The 20,209-nt window shown below is 50.3% G+C and overlaps 1 protein-coding gene across 1 annotated transcript in view; it reads right to left on the bottom strand.

Annotated features, from left to right (window-relative positions):
- The window catches only part of PLEKHA6 (pleckstrin homology domain containing A6), a 158,264-nt gene that overhangs the window by 130,301 nt on the left and 7,754 nt on the right, over positions 1-20,209 (bottom strand). The window contains exons 2-3 of the mRNA XM_021716885.1: positions 19,057-19,133; positions 14,857-14,914 (exon numbers count right to left, since the gene is read on the bottom strand). Coding sequence (XP_021572560.1) covers positions 14,857-14,894 — 38 coding nt within the window. The 5' untranslated portion in view covers positions 14,895-14,914; positions 19,057-19,133. The remainder of the gene's footprint in view (positions 1-14,856; positions 14,915-19,056; positions 19,134-20,209) is intronic.

Genomic DNA, 20,209 nt, shown 5'->3' with positions numbered 1-20,209 from the left:
TTTGGGAGGCTGAGGTGAGTGGACTACCTGAGCCCGTGGGTTCGAGACCCGCCTGGGCAGCAAGACTTCATCTCTACAATAAATCAAAAATTAGCCGGGCATGGTAGCGCGCGACTGTAGTTCCAGCTACTTGGAAGGCTGAGGCGGAAGGATCGCCGGAGCCCAGCAGGTCAAGGCTGCAGTGGCCGGGAGCGGCCACTGCACTCCAGTCTGGGCAACAGAGTGAGACTCCAACTCAAAAAAAAAAATTATAGAGAACAGCTCATGTTTTCTAGTATTTTCTGTGTGCCCTAGCATGTTCTAGGTGCCCTGTGTGAAGTTTCCCACTTGATGCTTACAACAAAATTAATCCCACTTTGCAGATAGAGCAACTGAGAGAGACATTAAAGGACTTGTTCAAGATTGCTCAGGTACTAACTAGCAGAGCTATGATGAAGTTGTGTATAGAATAGCTTCTCCAAATTTCTTGAGTTGCTGGCTCCTGCCCCTCCTCCACCAAATCCACCATGGTCCTGACTTCAAGGAGATATTCTGAACTTTTTTTTGAGTTGGAGTCTCACTCTGTCTCCCAGACTGGAGTGCAGTGGTACACTCCCGGCCACAGCAGCCTTGACCTGCTGGGCTCCGGCGATCCTTCCACCTCAACCTTCCAAGTAGCTGGAACTACAGGCGTGCGCTACCATGCCTGGCTGATTTTTTATTTATTGTAGAAACGAGGTCTCGCCAAGTTGCCCTGGTGGATCTCGAACCTGCGGGCTCAGGCAATCCACTCACCTCAGCCTCCCAAAGTATGGGATTACAGGCTGAGCCACCAAGCTCGGCTCTGAACGTTACACGCTGAGCCACCGAACCCAGCTCTGAACATTTCTTAAAAGATTATTTAGTGCCAGATGTTTCATTCACATTATTTTATTTCACCCTCACCTCTGTGAAGGAGGTTTTAGTCTCCTCACATGACAGCTTAGGAAACTGAGTCCTACAGAAGTTAAGTAACTTTTCCAAGCTAATGAGACCAGCTTAAGGTTCTTGTCTACGGGAATCCATTCCTGGCCCTTCCAGGAGAGTCCGTCACTTTCTTTCTTGGCCAACAACAAATGTATCATTTGCCTCTATCATATACAGGGAAATCATATCCTCACCCATCTGCTCCCTTACAAGACTGTGAATTTAAAAATTCATTTTTGCAACCTAGTGCCTGCCTGGTACCTAAGGAGCTTACAGTAAGTACTTATTAAAAGGAAGCAGTGAGGCCAGGATCCCAAGTCTTGCTCATCTGCCTCTCAATTTTATGCTCTCTGTACCACGTTAGCCTGTCTCATCCAGTCAGTCAGTCAGTCAAAAAGCAATTATCAAACCAATACTTTGTGCCTGGCTCTGTGTGAAACAACACAAACACAAATAAGATAAATCAGACCCTCACTTGCCTGGAAGAAGTACAGAGGAATGAGGACTGAGAACAAGGAGTAAAGGTCACCCCAACCCCCACCACTGCCATCAAAGGCTCTCTCATGACTGTTCCTCTGTGCCTGTTCCTTGGGGCCAAACTTCCACCCAAAGCTTCATATCTCCAACCAACGTTTATGGATCACCTACTGTGTGCTAAGCACTGCTCTCAAATCACTCGCAGTTTGGAGAAGAGTGGCCAGGACGCCATGACAATGGAATCAGGAATTAGTGGCCAGCATGAGGAGTGACTGATAAGGTCAGGGGTCTAGGAACTAGTGAGTTAGGGACACTGGAAGCATACGTCTAACTCTAGAGCACTCTCACATTGGATGTGATAAAGGAATTTCATGTTGCATTGCTTTGTGTTCACACCCACTTCCTACATTAATTCATTTGAACCTCAGTGATGAGGGCAGGACAGGAATTATTACTCCCATTTTAGAGATGAGAAAAATGGGGACTGGAGGGGGAGAGCATCGGATTAGGAAGAGGGCACCTGGGTGCTAGACCTCACTTGTGATTCTAACAAGTCTCTTAGTACTCCGTCTCTATTGTTCCACTCCCACCCCACCACCCCACCAAAGCAGGCTTTCTTTCCCCATGACGATCTTCTCCAATTCCCCAGTGAGGTAGCCCCAGTTTCAGGCAAAGCAAGCAGGCTTGCCTGCAGTCTCTGGAGAGCCCACTGATACTCGTGAGGACCCAGGAACTCAGCAAAACCAGAAAAATGACCTCACCACCCCAGGCCAGGCAAAATTTAAGAGGCTAATTGCAAGCATTTGTCTAATTAGAAGCAAATTGGCACCTGCAATTATAGATGCATGTTCTTCTCAGGTAATGATGAGCCAGACTGGGAGGACATGGTGATGTCAGAGCTAAGGAGGGACCTCACCTCCTCCTAGAGGAGGGCCTTAGGCCATCTTACTGCCAGACTGGAGTTCCAACCACCCTCAGGAAGACATGGCTGAAGCCAGGATGGACCAGCAACCTTGAAGCCTCAGCATCAATACATGTTTATCAGATCAGCACTGAACCCCCTGACTCTAATTCCTGTATTTATACAGTAAGGACTAATCCTCTGTAGGAACTAAGTGGGTAACTGGGAGTATTTGATGGTAGCTCTGAATACCACCTGCCCTAAACATATTTCACACCAACCCACCTCAGCACCTATAGTCTTTGAGTTAAAGCTTCTGATATTAAATGTTCAATCATGGCCAGGTGCGGTGGCTCATGCCTGTAATCCCAGCACTTTGGGAGGCCTGGGCAACATGGCGAGACCTCATCTCTATAATAAATCAAAAAAATTAGCCAGGTGTGGTGGCATGCACTTGTTGCTCTGGCTACTTGGAAGGCTGAGGTGGAAGGTCATCTGAGCCCAGCAAGTTGAGGCTGCAATAGCCATGATTGTGCCACTGCACTCCAGCCTGGGTGACAGAGTGAGGCTCTGACTCCAAAAAAAAAAGTTTAATCATAACTAACATTTGTAGGATTATTTCCAGTTTGCAAAGCATTTCCATATCTGTTACTCATCTAGCTACCAATTAGTAGGTAGGTGGTAGGTAGTGATGCTGACTCCAGTTTTCGGACTAGGAAACAAAAACCCAGAGAGATTGTGACTTGCTCCAAATCGTACAGCTACTAATTGGACCAGGATTTGAATTTACTTCTTCAAATTCCAGATGAGTCGTCTTTCCACAACCACGGCAGGGGTTAACAGGTGACCCATAATTAGTTTATCAGATTAGCTTGAGATACTTTGAAAAGGTGCAAAGTAGACTTATGGGAATGAAAAACACACTGGGTAGATTTGACAAGGGAAGCCAGGCATGTTGGTGCACCCCTGGAACCCCAGTTCCTTGGGAGGCTGAAGCAGGAGGATCACTTGAGCCCAGGAGTTTGGGTCTAGCTTGGGCAACATAGAGAGACCACATCTCAAAAAAAAAAAGTATTTGATTTGACAAGGGAGGTATCACAAAAGGATGTGCACTTGACAGGGGTCAGCTGCAGAGGACGGGCTCCAGTGGGGTGTCCTATAAGCTAGGAGACACTAAGGAGCTGATCTCCCTTGATCCCTGCACCTGCCAGAGGAAGCCCCCAGTAAGTGTGGCATTCCAGGGGATCATCCCGGAGGAAGTGGCTGTTCTGGGAATGAGTGTGGCCACCTCACCACACGCCATGCCAGTGAGACCAGGTGTGGAGGCCCCAGGAAAGCTCAAAAAAGGAAGTGAGGGTTGCTGGAGAAGCAGAGGCACTTAGCCTCGAACAAGGAGACTCGGGGGGTGTGAAGGGGGGAGAGCAAGAGACCTGTCTTCAGATATCTATATTTTTCATGCAAATCAACAATACAACAACAAACACGTGTCACTGATCATGACCACATTTATCTTCACAAGAAACCTATGAGATAGGTACCATTATGTTCATTTTACAGATACAGAAGCTGAGGCACAGAGAGTTTAAGCCACTGGCAGGGTCATACCACTGGTCAATTGTAGAGCCCAGATTCAACCTGAGTTTGACCTCAGAACTGTGACGTTGGTTACTGCAGTAGACCATCTTTGAAGAAAAACCAAAGACTTGAACAAATAAATATATGTGTTATATGGACATATTATATAATGCATTGTTATAAATATGGACAATTTGTCCTTGGCAAATTTAAAAAATTTTAAATCTCACTACCAATCAAACAAATGGATTTTTTTTTTTTTTTTTTTTTTGAGTTGGAGTCTCACTCTGTCACCCAGACTGGAGTGCAGTGGCCGCTTCCGGCCACCACAGCCTCGACCTGCTGGGTTCCGGCGATCCTTCCGCCTCAGCCTTCCAAGTAGCCGGAATTACAGGCATGCACTACCACGCCCGGCTGATTTTGTGATTTTACTGTAGAGATGAGGTCTCGCTGCCCAGGCGGGTTTCGAACCCGCAGGCTCAGGCAATCCACTCACCTCAGCCTCCCAAAGGCGTGGGATTACAGGCTGAGCCACCAAGCCCGGCTAAACAAATGGATTTTAAAAATAAATTAAAACCATGGAAAATGTTATAATACCCAATGCTGACGCTCATGCCACAGCCCATTCCTTTTTTTTTTTTTTTTTTTTTTTTTGAGTTAGAGTCTTATTCTGTTGCCCAAGTTCACTGCAGCCTCAACCTCCTGGGTTCAGGCGATCGTTCTGCCTCGCTCTCCAAAGTAGCTGGGACTATAGGCATGTGGCACCACGCCCAGCTAATTTTTTGATTTATTGTAGTGATGCAGTCTTGCTATGTTGCCCCAGCTGATCTCGAACTCCTGGGCTCAAGCAATCTTCCCACATCAGCCTCCCAGAGTGCTGGGATTACAGACATGAACCACCGTGCCTTACCAGATGTTAGTACTTTTGAACAAGGAATTTGGCAAAATATGTCAAAATACTAAAAAACATGTAGCAATTTCACTTCTAGAAATGTAACCTATGGGGAAAAAAATCATTGGTATGTGTAAAGATTCATATATTAATATGTTTATGATAGCATTGTTTATGAAAGTGAAAAATTGAAAATACCTATTTTAACATGGCGTCAAATCAACAAACATAAATAGAACAGGTATATAGTGAAATACTAGACAGCCACTTTAAAATGATGCTGTAAAAGAAAACTTAATGACATGGAAAAATGCTTTCTGTTTAAATGACAGTAATACACATCTGGTCCAAAATTTCAGTGGTATACCTTATTTATTGTCATGATAAATACAGTCATATATATGTTCACACATGAATAAAAGCATGTATATGCATAAAATCCTATATATACCACAATATTAAAATTATTTCATCAATCCCTGAGAGAGAAAATTATGAGTAATTTTAAATTTTACATGTTTTTCTATGTTTCTAGAAGACTATGTATTCTTTTTATATTCACAGAATAGTAGTTTTTTTTAATGTATGCCCTTCATCACATTAATTCTATGCTTTGGAATTTTCTTAAGGAAATGACCCAAGATACAGAAAAAAAGCCTTATGAACAAAAACGTTCATCTTGTGCTATTTGTCAAAGGAAAATAAGGGTAACCACCTAAGTGTCCAAAACAGAAATGATTATGTAAAACACATTACATCCACATACTATTATATGCTATTTTAATAGGAAGAAACCCGTTCTTATCACCATGGGAAAGAGAGCTGGCTTATTCTGTGCAGCTTCAAAGCATCAGAACCAAAGCGTGGAACTTAGGAGTAGGCAGGTCTTGATTCAATACAGGAGAATGTTCCAACCATGGAGGAAGCTGCCTTGTGAGATAATGAGCTCCCTGTCACTGAAATGATCCAAGAGGAGTAGGCAGCTCCCACCAGGGAGGCGGGACTAGATGGTCTCTGAGGAGCATCTGAAGGTTCTGCATGCTGAGCCCCGTGAATGGAGAGACTGCCCAGGAAAGGCTTCCACTCAGCCTGCCTTCAACTTCTTTTCCGTCTGCTCGCCACTTTATTCTAAATGTCTCCCAAAATACAGTTTGTTCTTTCCTCTCTAGATGTGTTTTAACTGGTTGGAGATGGGTCTGCTAAAGTCATCTCAAAGCACTGGCTTCCAGATCTCCTCAGCCTCACCCCCGAAGTTCAGCCCAGGATAGCGCGAATCCTGCAGTTATCGTGAGAGCCTAGGCTCTCCCCAATGCCCAGCTCTAACCTTCTCCGTGGATGTGCCCAGATCAGTGCCAGTGACCTCATCGAATTTCACAACAGACCAGTGAGGAAGATAATGAGGAAACTGGCTCAGAGAACCGCAGCTTCCTCAGCACCACTGACACCACACTCCTGTCTGCTGCTGTGGTTTCTTACTCTGGTCTAGGCCGGTCCCCTGAGCTGAGGGAGCTGGCTCTGCCGAACCCAAGGCTGCAGCTGGGCCTGGGCGAGGCGAGGGCTGTGATATCAGCCCAGGAGCCAGGACGGGCTGCTCCGATCACTGATTTCCCCGGTAATTACTTCGTTTACATGAGCAGGAAGAATTCAACTCAGTAATCCAGGCAGACACGTTAAAAGTAATTATCTGTGTAACACGTCCTGCACCATTACCTTCCTGTGAAGAAGGAAAATAAGCCGAACCCGGCAAAAAAAAGGGGGCCCCATTGTCTCCAGCCTGTGCAGCGGCCTGCCAGGATTAATTACACAGTAGAGCCAACGCATTTATCAGCTCGCCACTGATTGGAAAACCGAGGACTTTTAATAATTCATATGTGCGGCTGAGCACTCTGTGCCCTTGTGCAGAGACACAGAAGCCCGCTTGTTTCCGTAAGGAAAGCCCAGTGACTGTGCCAGGCGGGGCGCCCTTGGCCCCTTGGCCACCCCCCACCTGGAGACAGGCCCCAGCCTTAGGCTGCAGTCTGAGCGGTGTCTCTGTGGAAACTCCCTCCCACCTCCTCTCCACCGACAGGCTCTGCTCATCTCCTGCTGAAGCCAAAATGCACTCCTCTGGCATGGAAGCTGGAGGCTGAACAGTCACAGCCCACAGAAACCCTCCCCAGCTCCGCGCTCCTCCACAGCTGCCTGGAAACCAGGATTTGGGGGATTTGTGGGGCAGGCGCCTGCAATGCCCCCGCGCCTGTCTGAGCAGCGGGCCCAGGTGGATACTTGCCAACTAGAGCTCCGCCCCTCCTGCAGGAGACCCTCGCTGGAGTACACCACCCAAGCTGCAGGATGGAGGGCAAAGGGGTCTACTGGGATCTGGGAAGAACCATCAAGCCCTGGAGGCTGCAACCTCCTCTGACACTGGCTCTGAGCGCCATCCTCCTCCCCACCACCTTCCACCCTCTTGCAGCTTGGCCCTCCCCACCCCTGTGCCCTAAGGCTAGCTCTCCCTCACTCCCTCTGCTCTCCCAGGCTCTGCGTTTACCTTCTTCTTCCTTCCGAGGCCTAACCATCTTCCTTGCCCCTCCACTATAGCCCTCCTCGCCCCCTCTGGCCAGTTCCCCCAGCTGTCTCCTTTCCCCAGGATCCTCACACAATAAGCCCAAGGCTCTCCACCGGCTGCAGCCTGGTCCCACCCTGTTAAACACCAACACATCCTTGTCCCCACCTCCCACACAGGTACCCGCCTCCAGCTCCCTCAGGAGCTCCCCTCAAATTTGAGACCCCAGAGCTCAGATGCCCTCTGGGAATCCAAGAACCCCTGTCATCCTGCATCCCAAACTCTGACCCATAATAACAATGCACACTCTGACTCCTCTCTACACTGAGGAAGGGGAGTCCCTGGGGCTGACCTGAGCCTGACCCCTGGGTCCTCTCCCCTTCTCTCCTTCCTGCAGGCAAGACCAGAGGCAGGGCGGGGCTAGCCTCTTTGCTCTAGCCAGGCTGGGGGGCCCAGTTGGACCCTGGGAAGCTGGCAGCCCCAGAGCTGCCCTCATCTAGGAGATGCCATTCAAACGTAATCCATTCAAGCAGCATCAGCCCTTACCGGGGATTCTGAAGGTGGGGGTGGGGGCACAGAGAGGACTATAATTAGCATTCTCAGCATCCACGATCCCCAAGTAAGGCTGCCAAAGATGAGGGAAGGGAAAGCAGTGGCACCGCAGTGCAAGCAGCCCAGGCTCACACGCAGGCAGGCAGGCAGGCAGGTGGCTGCCAGCCCTGACCGGAGCCCAACCTTCCTCCTCCCACCCCACCTATGTGATGCATCAAAACAGACTCACCGGCTGCTGAGGTGTGATCCCCGCGCTGAAACACTCTAACTCTGCGAGCCCCAAGGCGCCCCTCCCCCAGCTCAGGCCAGCTGGGGTCCTCCTCCCCTGCCCTTCAGGGGGCCCCTTCTGCAGAGTGGGGCTCGGGGTGTAATCTGGTCTAATCAGACCTCCGGCTGGCAGGTCCCTGGCGCTGGGAGAGGATGCTGTTGTGGTTACTGCAGGATCCAGCATCTTTCCCAGGCAGAAGCAGCTGGGCATGCTCCATCGGCTCCCTTGGGGATTTCGGGGCCACGTGACTCTCCCTCCCCAAGCTGTCACTTAGGATCAGGAGTAAATAGTCCCCGAAAAGGTTTAACTCCATCCACACCAGCAGCGACAAGCTGCTAACCATCCACGCAGCCTACCCGCCGGGAGAGGATGGGGTGGTCCACACAGCTTCTCTAGCCTTCCACCACCAGGACAAGGTTGCCCCCCAAAGGGGATCTGGGCCACCGGGTTGGGTAAGCTGCATTTTTAGAGTTCTCTCTCAAGAGGCTGCAGGGAGCCACAGCTGCCCAGGGACTTAGAAGCGTGTGAGGGGCCTCACCTAGCCTGCCTCGTGGTCACCTTTCGGCTACGTGACACCCACTCCAGAGACGGCCATGTATCTGGGTGTCAGGAGGGCTTGGCTGGGGCCCTGGGGTCTCCATGTCCCCACTCCCACCCAACACAATGAGTTGAGAGAAAGGACACTTGGAGAGGGTTGGAACCCACTACAAGATGCCAGGATCTCCTAGCCCTCAGCGAAAACTAATCTCGAATAACCTTGGGTAAGGACACTAGCCAAGGGTACTTGAGCTGTGTTTTGCATCACTGAGGGTCAGAGGCAGAAGGAAGGGCTTCGGTTGTCGCCCTGTTTCTGCTTAGACAAAGATTTCCTCTCTCTCTCTCTCTCTCTCTCTCTCTCTCTCTCCCTCCCTCTGCCTCAGTTTCCCTCTCTTTCCATCTCCGTGGATGCTGCAAAAAGAACAGATTCTCTGTGACAACGGGCAAACGTTATAAAGACTCTGATTTTGTAAACAGGATCAGAAAGATGGAAGAAAAACAGAAGATTCATTCCCATCAAAACTTCCAGGCAAGCTCACTGGTCTTGGTCCCAGCTGCCCCTTAGACCCAGAAGCTGGAGACTGAGCCAGATGAGCTCCTGGGCTCACTTCTGAATATAGAAATATTTTGAGAAGTAGCAGGGGCCTAGAGAAAGGGTGTCTGCAAGGCCCCGCCCTCACAGTAATGATTTCTTTTTTTGCTTATTATTAGAACATCTTGATTTTTTTAAAAGTTAAACCTCTCTTCACTCAAATAATGCAACTGGGTCTCTCTTAATGTGATCTGAGTATATAAGATCATCTTTACCAACTGAAGCCCTGATCTTTAAAAAGAACCTGGTATGGAGGGAGCCAGAGCACAGATTTCCTGCCCAGGGCCCAGGAGGAGTTTGGTTCGTTGGAGCTGTTGAGGGGATCTGACCACACCCCCACACACAGACCACAGTGTGGAGTGAAGTCAGGGGCCTGAGAGCTCCTGAAGGAACCACCTGTCCCAGAGCAGGCCCAGCCAGAATTGGGAATCTCCGGTTAGGGCAGCACGCACAGCCCAGCAGCCCTCTTGGGGCGGAGAGCCCTCCGTCATCTCCTCCTCTCCCCCAGCCACCCCTCATGGGCCATAGGGAAGTCACTCAGCAAAGGGGCAGAGGGCCCAGTGCCAGGCAGGACTGACGAAGCCCAGCTCACCTGCCCTGGCTCTCCAGGACTTGGCAAGGCTGGCTGGTGGAGGCTAGGGGAGAGTTTGGTTCCAGGCAGCAAAAGAGGAGGGGTTCTGGGGGGCGGTCTCTGGCTTCAAGGAGCCAAAGGAGTCAAGGAAGGTTTAGGCAAGAGAGTACAGCATCCGAGAGGGAGGGCGGGGAAGGGGACAAGGACCTCAGCCCCCAGCCCACAATCCTCGGGCAGCTGGAAAAGGCAGGAGACCAACAGACGGGCCTGCTGGGCGGGTTTCCTCTCTGGCAGACAGAGGGCAAGAGATGCAGACGAGTCCCACGGATCCTTCGAGAAGCCTGAGCCAGACATGTGGATGCTTCCGGGGGATCTGGGTGGCTTTGGGGACAGGAGAGGTCAAAGGAAGGATTGGCATGGGGTGCGATGCCTTCATGCATGGGGGGCATGGTGGAAGATACGTGGTAGCCTGAGGATCTTTGCGTTCCAACAAGGATGGGTGAGGTGAAGCAAAGAAAATGAACTCACTTTGCCAAATCTCAATTCTTCTGTCAGCCCAGCAAAGGAGAAACAAGATTCATCTAAACAGCTTGGCTGGGAGGAGGCGTGAGGAAGAAAGGATTCCACAGAAGCACCTCTGTGATCCTGTCTCTCCACTGCGTGAGCTCTACGTCCCTTGTTGCACAGAGGATGAAATCCACACTCCCCAGTCCCGAATTCAGTCTCCAAACTGGATCCTCCCCTTAAGTGTCATCACCGCTCCCGACCACAGTCCTCATTGCCACTAAATGGATGGTCTCCATCACTGCCTGTAACTGCCTATTCTTTTTGTGCAGGTATGAGAAAGCAGGAGTTTATAAAGAAGACAGAAAAGCTCCCAACATGGGAGGGGACCCGAAAGAGGGTTGCCCCCGTCACCGCCTGTTCAACGGGACTGTACCCACAGGGGTCTCCCTCTCTCTTCCCCAGAATGTACCAACTGGGGGGACAGGAAAGGGAGCCCTGAATGATAAACTTTTTTTTTTTTTTTTTTGAGACAGGATCTTGCTTTGTCACCCAGCCTGGAATGCCGCAGTGGGATTGTAGCTCACTGCAGCCTCAAACTCCTGGGCTCAAATGATCTTCCTGCCTTGACCTTCTGAGTAGACCTTTGATGACCTAAGAGACTCCGAACCTCAGTTCCATCCCTGACTAATTCAGCAATTTTGAACAAGTAGCTTGACTACTGAGCCTCAGTTTTCCTCTGCAAATGGGATTTCTCTGAAGCTCATTTCTCTTCTTTCTGAGGGCAGAGCTCATTGGGTCACTATACCAGAATTGCTGCCCTGTGACTCCTATCCTCTGTCCTGTCTGCCCTCTGGAGGCAACAGAATAGCACTTGGTGGCTCCACCACCCTTCCCGGGGCACCCCCTCCTCTGGGGTCTCACAGGTTGGGCTGGAGTCTGTATCGATGACTCTCTGAGACCCAGCACAGCCCCAGAGAGTCGCCTGGCTCTCACTGCATCTCTGGTCCCGGCAGCCCCTAGCCACACATCCTGCCCTGAGCAGCTCACAGGCGTGTGGGCGAGCAGGTGGACTGCTTGCTGGCACATGCTGGCACCTTCCTGGAGGAAGCACCCACACCAGGGTAAGGAAGAAGTGACAGCTGGGTGGGGCTCCCTGTGGGGAGGAGTCACAGGGCCCGGCTTGGGAACGGGTTATCAGGGTGTGGCTCTGCAGAAAGCTCTGGACACCTCCGCCTCCCTGCCGACTTTGGAAAAAGAAAGGTGCTCTTGGGGACAGAACTGGCAAGTTCCACAGCTGCTGCTGCAACAGGAAAAGGGCAAGGAGACAAGGGCCAGGGAAACAGAGTTCCTGCTGGTCAGGAATGGGTGTTACGTGTTAATAGCTAGATCTTTAAGCTCTAGGAAGAGGTCTGCCAGACCCAGAGGGGTAGAGATGTGCCAGGAATGGTCAAGATGGCCCTGTCATCTCCACCCAAGGAGAGAATCTGTGAGCAAACCCCTATTAGGCCATGCGGGTGCCCATCATGTGTGCTCTGGCGCCCTCTTGTGGATTGATGTGGTGAGTGCCTATGGCTTCAATGGGGTCCACCCACGTTTTAACTCTTGCTTTTTCTCTTCTCCCCACGCTACCCTTCCCAGTAAATGACATCTTCAAAACTGCAGGCACACTTGAGCAATGCAACCGCTGTGGATACCATGAGAACCACTTCCCAAACACCATGAAGGAAAGGGCTTATTGACACACAATTAACATACCTGTCTGGTCCTGGGCAAAGATCAATGTTTGCTCATTGAAATGGGACTCCTCCGCACTTGGAGAAGAAAAATAGCTCCCCAAGTTGTCTGTAAATCTGGCTTTTGGTATTACCTTTTGGGATCCAGGTCTGGAATGCTTAAAGTTTCTATTAAATAACCCGCCCACTAGTCAAATCTTATAAACCATTGTGGGAATTGACTGTGGCAGGGAACCGTGAAAATCAGGAGGGTGGGTAAGAGTCATTCATTCATTCACTCACTCATTCAGCAAGAACTGAGTGAGCACCTCCTTTGTCCAAGCCAGACCCCGAGGGTGCTGGGAGGCCACCATGCCGTTATGCTAAGAGCACAGCCTGTGAAACCGGGCAGACACAGGCAGCCTCCCCAATTTGCTTCATGACATCGAAAAAGTTCTTTGCCAGGTCTCAGTTTCTCACTATGTGCTAAGACAGTTAGAGATGGTGACATCTCCTCACAAAGGTTCTGCGAGGAGTAAATGAGAGGATGTAGTTAAAGCACTTGGCTCTTAGAGGGACTACAGCTGCTCTGACGGACAGAACGGCCACCAAGTCTGCCAACGTGGGAACACATCATCTGTGGCTTATGGACATTTCATCACAGTATAGAATGAAGTGATATTGTCTGTGCTGCCAGACTTTATGGTCCCCTGTGTTGCCCCAGCCCATGATGAGTTGTCTAGGCGAGTGGTTCTCTAAGTGTGGTCCCCAGACCACCATCATCAGCATCACCTGGGAATCTGTTAGCAATGCAAATTCTAGACCCTCTGAATCAGAAGCCCCAGGGGTAGGACCTGGCCCTCTGTGCTTTAGCAAACCCTCCCATGGTTTTGATGCATGCTTAATTTGGAGAATTACTGATCTAGAGAGAAATGGCACAAATAAATAATTGCAATACGGGTGGGCTTCCCTGAAGCAGTTGTGGGCAGAGTCTTGGAGGAAGAACGAATGTTCACAGGTGGGTACGAGTCTTGCTAGAGGAGGGATTCGCACCTACAGAGACTTGGGTTCATGGAAGGGAGGGGAATGTGAGGAGGGCTAGGAGCAAACTGTGGCATGTGGGAGGGGAGATGCGGAAGGACAAAAGGGGCTAGATCGTGACGCCCTTTTAGTGTCTGGATAAGAAATTTAGATTTTACCCTGTAGTTGATGGGAAACATGGAAGGTTTTTAATGGAGAATGATATGCCAAATATGGATTCTAGGAAGAAGCACTTTTGCAGCGTGATAACCTGGGAAACTTCTAGAATAACTCAGGAGAGAGTCCGTGTGAACATGAACTCAGAATGTGGCTATGGGGATGATGAGAAGTGGGTGGACTGACAGATATTGAGGAGGGAACTGACGTGACTCACGGGGGGGTGTGAGGAGGGAAGGTTGAGGACATCTCTGAGGGTTCTGCCTTGGTGGTGTTTCTAACAAAGATGGAGTGGGCGCAGAGAAGGCAATGAGCTCAAATCTGGACACACTGAATTGAGGGAGCTCAAATGAAAGCTGCAGGCTGGCAGATGAAGCAGGAATGAATTTTGCTTCTATTGTTCATCTCACAGTGTAATTTGGATCCAAGTTTAGAAAAAGCCCAGGTTGTAAGAGCCATGTGATATCAGAACAATTTCCAAAACAGATTATTTGTTTAAAAGGAAAATAATATTTGGGGGGTTTTGCTTTAAGAATATGGCTAACAGGCAAGCTGATGTACATGCTGGCAGATCTTGAGGTGGGGGGTGGAAAGGTGACCTCTCCAAGTATAGAGGGGCGAGGGTTTCGAAGCAGAGAAGGAGGGAGAGGGGATGAGACACGGGTCCCCCTTGCCTGGCTGGGCCGGGCTCCCTCTGGCAGTACCAGTGCCCCAGTAGGCTGGGCAGATGTGCTCCACCATCCCAGAATCTGAAGCCAGACCAGCCGGGGAGGCCCACAGGCCTGAGCATGCCGAGCCTCACCCATGGGAGTGATGCCAGGACCCAGCTTGGCTGGGAGATGGAAGACCTAGACCAAGGCAGAGGGAAGCAAGTCCAATGAGCAGCTATGGACCACCCCAGCCCAAAGAGCTGCACCTTCCCCTTCCAAGGGTAACTCCTTAAGGCGCACCTTCAGCTGCGCCAGGATGTAGAGGCTCCCCGGGCCACAGAGGGGCCTAACCAACCCCTCCAAGGGAACAGAGCACCCCCCCACACACACACGCCACCCCCAGAATGGCACATCCCTGTCCATGAGAGCAAGAGTGCCCGGAGCTGGCCTTGCTACCAGCAGCCTGATGTCCTCCACGGTGCACCCTCTTACACCTTCCCTTCCCGCTGGCTCTGCGTCCTGCCCCTCATGGGGTCCTGCAGCTCTGTGTCCTTCAGCCTGGACCTGAATCTCTGTCCGGTGTGTCTAGAACAGGCTCTCTCCTCTACTGTGTTGAGCCATCTCCTTCCCACCCGCACAGCCCAACCCAACACTCTATCCCCTTGCGCTTCCCACCACCCCACCCACTAGGAAACTTCCCAGGACTGACACTGATTGTTGCCCAGGCCAACACAAACAGACACAGATGTGCTCACTCCCATCTTTATCTCAGCCCTCAGAAGCCTTAGCACCTCTTGGCAGTGCCTTCAGTGAAAGCTTTAGCACAGACTCGGCAGTGCCTTCAGTGAAAAACCAGACACTTTAACCATCTCCCCTCCCGACAAGGACAAAAAGCAGGACCCACAGCGACATCAGAAAGGAAACTCCATCTTACTCACTTGATGAAATACACAGCTCCTTCCTTGGTGGAATCCATCTCCCAGCCCTTGGGCAAACCTGCAAGGAAGCAAGGTCACAACGTGAGATACCCTGAAACCAATCTCTCTTCCAGTTCAGCCCCACAAACCTGATGTGCACTAGGGAGGGAGGGGGCCAGGAAAAGCAGGGTTCCAGTCAATCATTCCACCCTTTGTGTCCATTATTTCCAACAACTAAATTCCTGCCAATAATGAGAGACATGGGAGTGGATGGGATGTCCTCTGTCCACGAATAGTGATTCATGCCTGGTGATAGACACTCAGCCATTCAGCAGACCTTTACTGAGCATCTCCTGTGCGCCAGTCATTGTGCAAATCCCCCACAGTGAACACACAGATGGTTCCCCAGGAAGTGTCCTCAGGATCATCTGGCCAGCTCCCTTAGAAGCAGAAGTTGCAGCCCAGGGTAGCTCACTTGCTCCCAGGAACTCACAGATAATTAGCATCCAACATCCAATTAGGACTCAAGTCTCCAAATTCCAGGCCAGTATTATTACTACCAGTCTCTGTTGCTTCTGTTCAAGGCTCCAAGGTCCTGGGAAATCGACCCCAAGAAAACGGAGAGACGTATGTGTTTTAAGATTTTTAATAGCATCTCTAAAAAAAAAAATTATCCATGGAAACGCTCAGAGGAGACTCACAGACTCCCAGAGTGCACAAGTGCTAAATAGCTGAGGAAGCTGACCTCAGTCTAATAAGGTCAAGAAACCCTGACCAAGGTCAAGCCTAGGCAGCCCCCCAGGTGGGTGCAGAGCCTCTATCTCCAAGGAACACCTGGTAGGTACGGTCCCATTCTGACGCTTTCCAAAACAGCCACTCTGGCAGTATCCCACCTCCTGGCAAACAGGATTCCTTCACCCCATGGCAGAAGAGGAAAAGCTTTTACTTTTTTATTTATTTTTTTGAGTAGAAGTCTCACTCTGTCACTCAGGCTGGAGTGCAGTGGCACACTCAAGCACACTGCAGTCCCAATCTGCTGGGTTCAGGTGATCCTTTCCACCTCAATCTTCCAAGTGGCTGGGAATACAGGGGCATGCTACCACGCTTGGTTAACTTTTTGATTGTAGAAACAAGATCTCGCCAAGTTGCCCAAGCTGGTCTCAAACTCCTGGGCTCAGACAATCCTCTCACCTCGGCCTCCCAAAGTGCTGGGATTACAGGCGTGAGCTGCCATGCCCGGCAGAAGAGCCTTTTGAGAGACCAAGAGAATCCGCTGTCGGAGGTGTGGACAGACAGGAAGCTGATGGAGAGTCTTCCTGTTGGGGCTGCAAGAGGCTCCTGGCTGACATATTGGAAAACAGGTGGAAATTCTCTCAATAGACAGTCACTGCCACCTTTCCAGTCAGTCCAGCCACCTGCCTTATGTCCAGCCACCTGCCTTATGCATGATGTTTTAGAAAACAGAGCTATTGGCTTGGGGCTGAATGCCTCCCACCATATTTTCTGCTGCCTTAAGGCACCAGCCGCTGGAGAGCACAGCCTGGGTTCCCTAGAGTGGTGAGTCCGGTTTTTTTGTTTGTTTGTTTGTTTTTGAGTTGCCGTCTCACTCTTGCTCAGACTGGAGTGCAGTGGCCGCTCCCGGCCACCGCAGCCTCGACCTGCTGTGCTCCGGCGATCCTTCCAGCCTCAGCCTTCCAAGTAGAGTCCGGTTTTTAATCACTCGTTTTATTCGCCTGTATTTATCAAGGGTCTATATTTCCAAAGCTGCTGATGGTGATGTTGCTGCTTCAGCAAAACAGGGTAGCTAGCGGGCCCAGTTTCCCTGCCAGGACTTGGCCCAGAGAGCTCATAACAGCAGCTACCACTTAGTGAGCGTTTTCTTCCTCTGGGCCACCGAGTACTTTACCTCTGTGAGCGCATTTCATCTGCATGCAACATTACCTGGTAGGCACCAGCCCAAACATTTTTACAGATGAGGAAACAGAGGGCCAGACAGGTTAATCAACTTGCTTAAAGTCACACAGGAAGTGTCTGGGCCGGGATGTGAGTGCCGGTCTGCTGCCACCGAAGCCCACACTCTTTCCTCTGTGCAGTTCCATAAATGCTACTTGTTCCCCTCCATCTCTGTGGGCAGACGCTGCCATTCAGAAGGGCGTGGGTTGGCAGCCTCCCCAAGTAGAGGGATCCCCATTGGGTCAGAATCATAAATAATCCTGCCAGTGTGATGTGCCTGGGAAAGAGGCCAGTGTGGATTATGTCCCCTGTCTTTTTCTAGCAACTTCCCTCCACACTGCCCTCTCTGCCTGGGCAACACCAAGAGCGCTTATATTCCCATCCAGGCGGAGTGCCCGCTGAGGCAGCTGCCTTCCCGGCAAGCTTTGGGGGCATCTTAACCCCTTCCCAGCCTTGGACAACCCGTTGGCGGCAGCTAAAAGTGAAAGAATTGGCTCTCGGGTTTTTATTCATCTTCCAGTCCTACCTAGGGTGGTAAAGAGATGGATGGACTCAAGCCGTAAACAGCTGACACTGAAGGTAACACCCACTACCTAACTGGTAGAAGAAAACAGTCCTGGCCTTGGAGTCAGGAGGCTTTGCCTCGCATTGGAAACACAACAGTGGCAGTAGCAACAGCCGTTGCCTTCGTTGTCGGAATCAGTTCTCTTGTGCAATGCTTGGTATGCTTTTGAGGGTCATAGTCCTCTCCCCATTATACAGATGAAGACGCCAAGTCCTGGAAGCATTAGACCACTTGCTCAAGACCACTCTAATGGAAAGTAGAGCCAAGATTGACCTCAGATCTCTCGGCCTCCAGAATGTATGCATTTAACCACGATGTCACTCTGCTTATTAGCCAAATGGCCTTGAGCCAGGCACTTCCTCTCCACTCTTCAATTTTTGTGCCATAAAATGAAGGCGTTGAACTCCATGATCCCTTAAGTCTCTTCCCACCTTAAAAACACAATGATTCCAGCCCAGAATCTAGAAATCAAAATGCACTGGGCAAGTGAAAGCCTTAATCCTGTATGTCCAGAGGTGCTGGCAGGGCCCCCTGAGTGACCAAGGCTCCTGGAGCCAGGTGCCTAGTGTCCATTCAGGTGAAGGGCTGGAAGGTGTGGGAGGTGGGAGATCTTCCCACACTGTCACTCACACCTCTTTTTTTTTTTTCGAGTTGGAGTCTCACTCTGTCGCCCAGACTGGAGTGCAGTGGCTGCTCCCGGCCACCGCAGCCTCGACCTGCTGGGCTCCGGCAATCCTTCCACCTCAGCCTTCCAAGTAGCCAGAATTACAGGCATGCACTACCACGCCCGGCTGATTTTTTAATTTATTGTAGAGATGAGGTCTCGCCAAGTTGCCCAGGTGGGTCTCGAACCCATGGGCTCAGGCAGTCCACTCACTCAGCCTCCCAAAGGCGTGGGATTACAGGCTGAGCCACTGAGCCCGGCCTCACACCTCTTCTTAATGGTCTGTGGTGACCTGGCATCAAGAGGAAGATGAATTGCTGTTCACGTGAGTACCCCAGACCTTTGGATTCTTTGTGTCTCCATCTCTTCCACTTAGACTGAAATGTTTTTTTCAGTTTTTTCCTTGTTTATTGTTGACCTGTATGTGTCCCACCTTTCCCACTAGCCTAGGAGGTTCCTGAGGACTGGCAGTGGTGTCTTCTCCATAGTAAGCGACCAATGTCACCCTTGTCCCCTTTCTTTCATGCTTCTCCCAGTGGGGAGGAGTTCCTTCTAGCCACATAGGGTTATTTACATTTAAATTAATTAAAATTTACAATCCTCAGTGGTGCTAATAACATTTCAATTGCTCAGTGTCACAAGTGACTCCTGGAAATTCTATTGGGCAGGGCAGACAGAGAACATTTCCGTCACTTCATGACACAAAGTTCCAGGCCCGCACTGGGGCTGGCTTCTGCCCAGCCCAGTGGCCCTCAAAACAGGGATTTTCTGACTGGGCAGAGGGATGAAAGAGGGAAAAAAATCTCTGTCCTCAAGGGTCTGTCCCAGATACTAATCGCAGAAGCAGGAGGTTGGAGAGACCTTGAGGTAAGCACCAATCCTCCGGCAATATCCCCTGATGCAGTCCAGATGCTAAGTTGGGTCTATCCATGGAGAAAGGAAAAAGTCAGAAGCAAAGCTGGGGCAAAGGGTTCCTACTGCCACTTTAAGCTGTTGCTTCCTTCCCAGTTGCAAAGGCAGGAACAGACAGGCTCCTTACCTGGGCCGGAGGTATGTCCACTCTGAATGGGTGACTTCGTTCCAGGGTGCACCCAGCTGGTTGCCTTTTCCTCATCACTGTGGAAGGACCATCAAGAAAGTGTTAGATACAAGAGAGACCTCCCTGAGTGGGACACCCATCTCCATCCAAATCCACATCAACACTGCCAAGCTGATCCCAGACACCTGAGATTAGAGCATCCAAATGGCCATTCATTTGTTCACATTCACAAAGTATCTCCTGAGCAGATTCTGAGGATTCAGAGATAAACAATGTTTGATCCCTGACCTCAAAGAATGTACAACCCACCAGGAAACAGACACATATGAAGGCAGTTGTAATATGATGTGATAGGAACCATAACCCTTACGGTAGCTATGCATAGAAAGCATAATGTCATCGCAGAAAAACGAATGTTAAGGAAGGTGAGCATGAAGCCACATGGGGAGAACAAGGAGGGTCCTTAACTGGCTTCTCTAATGGATCAGAAAAGGAGAACGCTGTGTGAACTGATAGTCCTTGGGTGTCTAAATGCCACATATTTTCATTCACAGCGTTCCCTTACATTAAAAATGTGTCCCCTTTGTTCCTCCCTCCCTCCCTTCCCAGTTGTTACTACCTTCACCCCTTCCCCCAATAATGCTCAGACTCTCTAGTCATCAAAGAGATGCAAATTAAAACCACACTGAGATACCACCTAACTCCAATCGGGAAGGTCACCATCAATAACAAAAAACAACAGAAGTAGGAGAGGATGCAGGGGAAAGGGAACACTTCTACACTGTTGGTGGGAGGGTAAACTAGTACAACCTCTGTGGAAAACAGTTTGGCAATTCCTAAAAGGTCTAAAAATTGACCTTCCACACAACCCTGCAATTCCCCTACTGGGAATACACCTGGAGAAACTCAGATCACTCTATGAAAAAGACACCTGGCCGGGCTCGGTGGCTCAGCCTGTAATCCCGTGCCTTTGGGAGGCTGAGGTGAGTGGATTGCCTGATCCCGCGGGTTCGAGACCCGCCTGGGCAGCGAGACCTCATCTCTACAATAAATCAAAAAATTAGCCGGGCATGGCAGCACACGCCTGTAGTTTCGGCTACTTGGAAGGTTGAGGCGGAAGGATCGCCGGAGCCCAGCAGGTTGAGGCTGCGGT

The sequence above is a fragment of the Carlito syrichta genome, unplaced genomic scaffold (assembly GCF_000164805.1).
Source record: "Carlito syrichta isolate Samal-C Ts95f unplaced genomic scaffold, Tarsius_syrichta-2.0.1 Scaffold309080, whole genome shotgun sequence".
Taxonomy (NCBI): domain Eukaryota; kingdom Metazoa; phylum Chordata; class Mammalia; order Primates; family Tarsiidae; genus Carlito; species Carlito syrichta.
The sequence above is the reverse complement of the archived record's forward strand: the minus strand, read 5'-3'. Positions and strand labels throughout refer to the sequence as shown.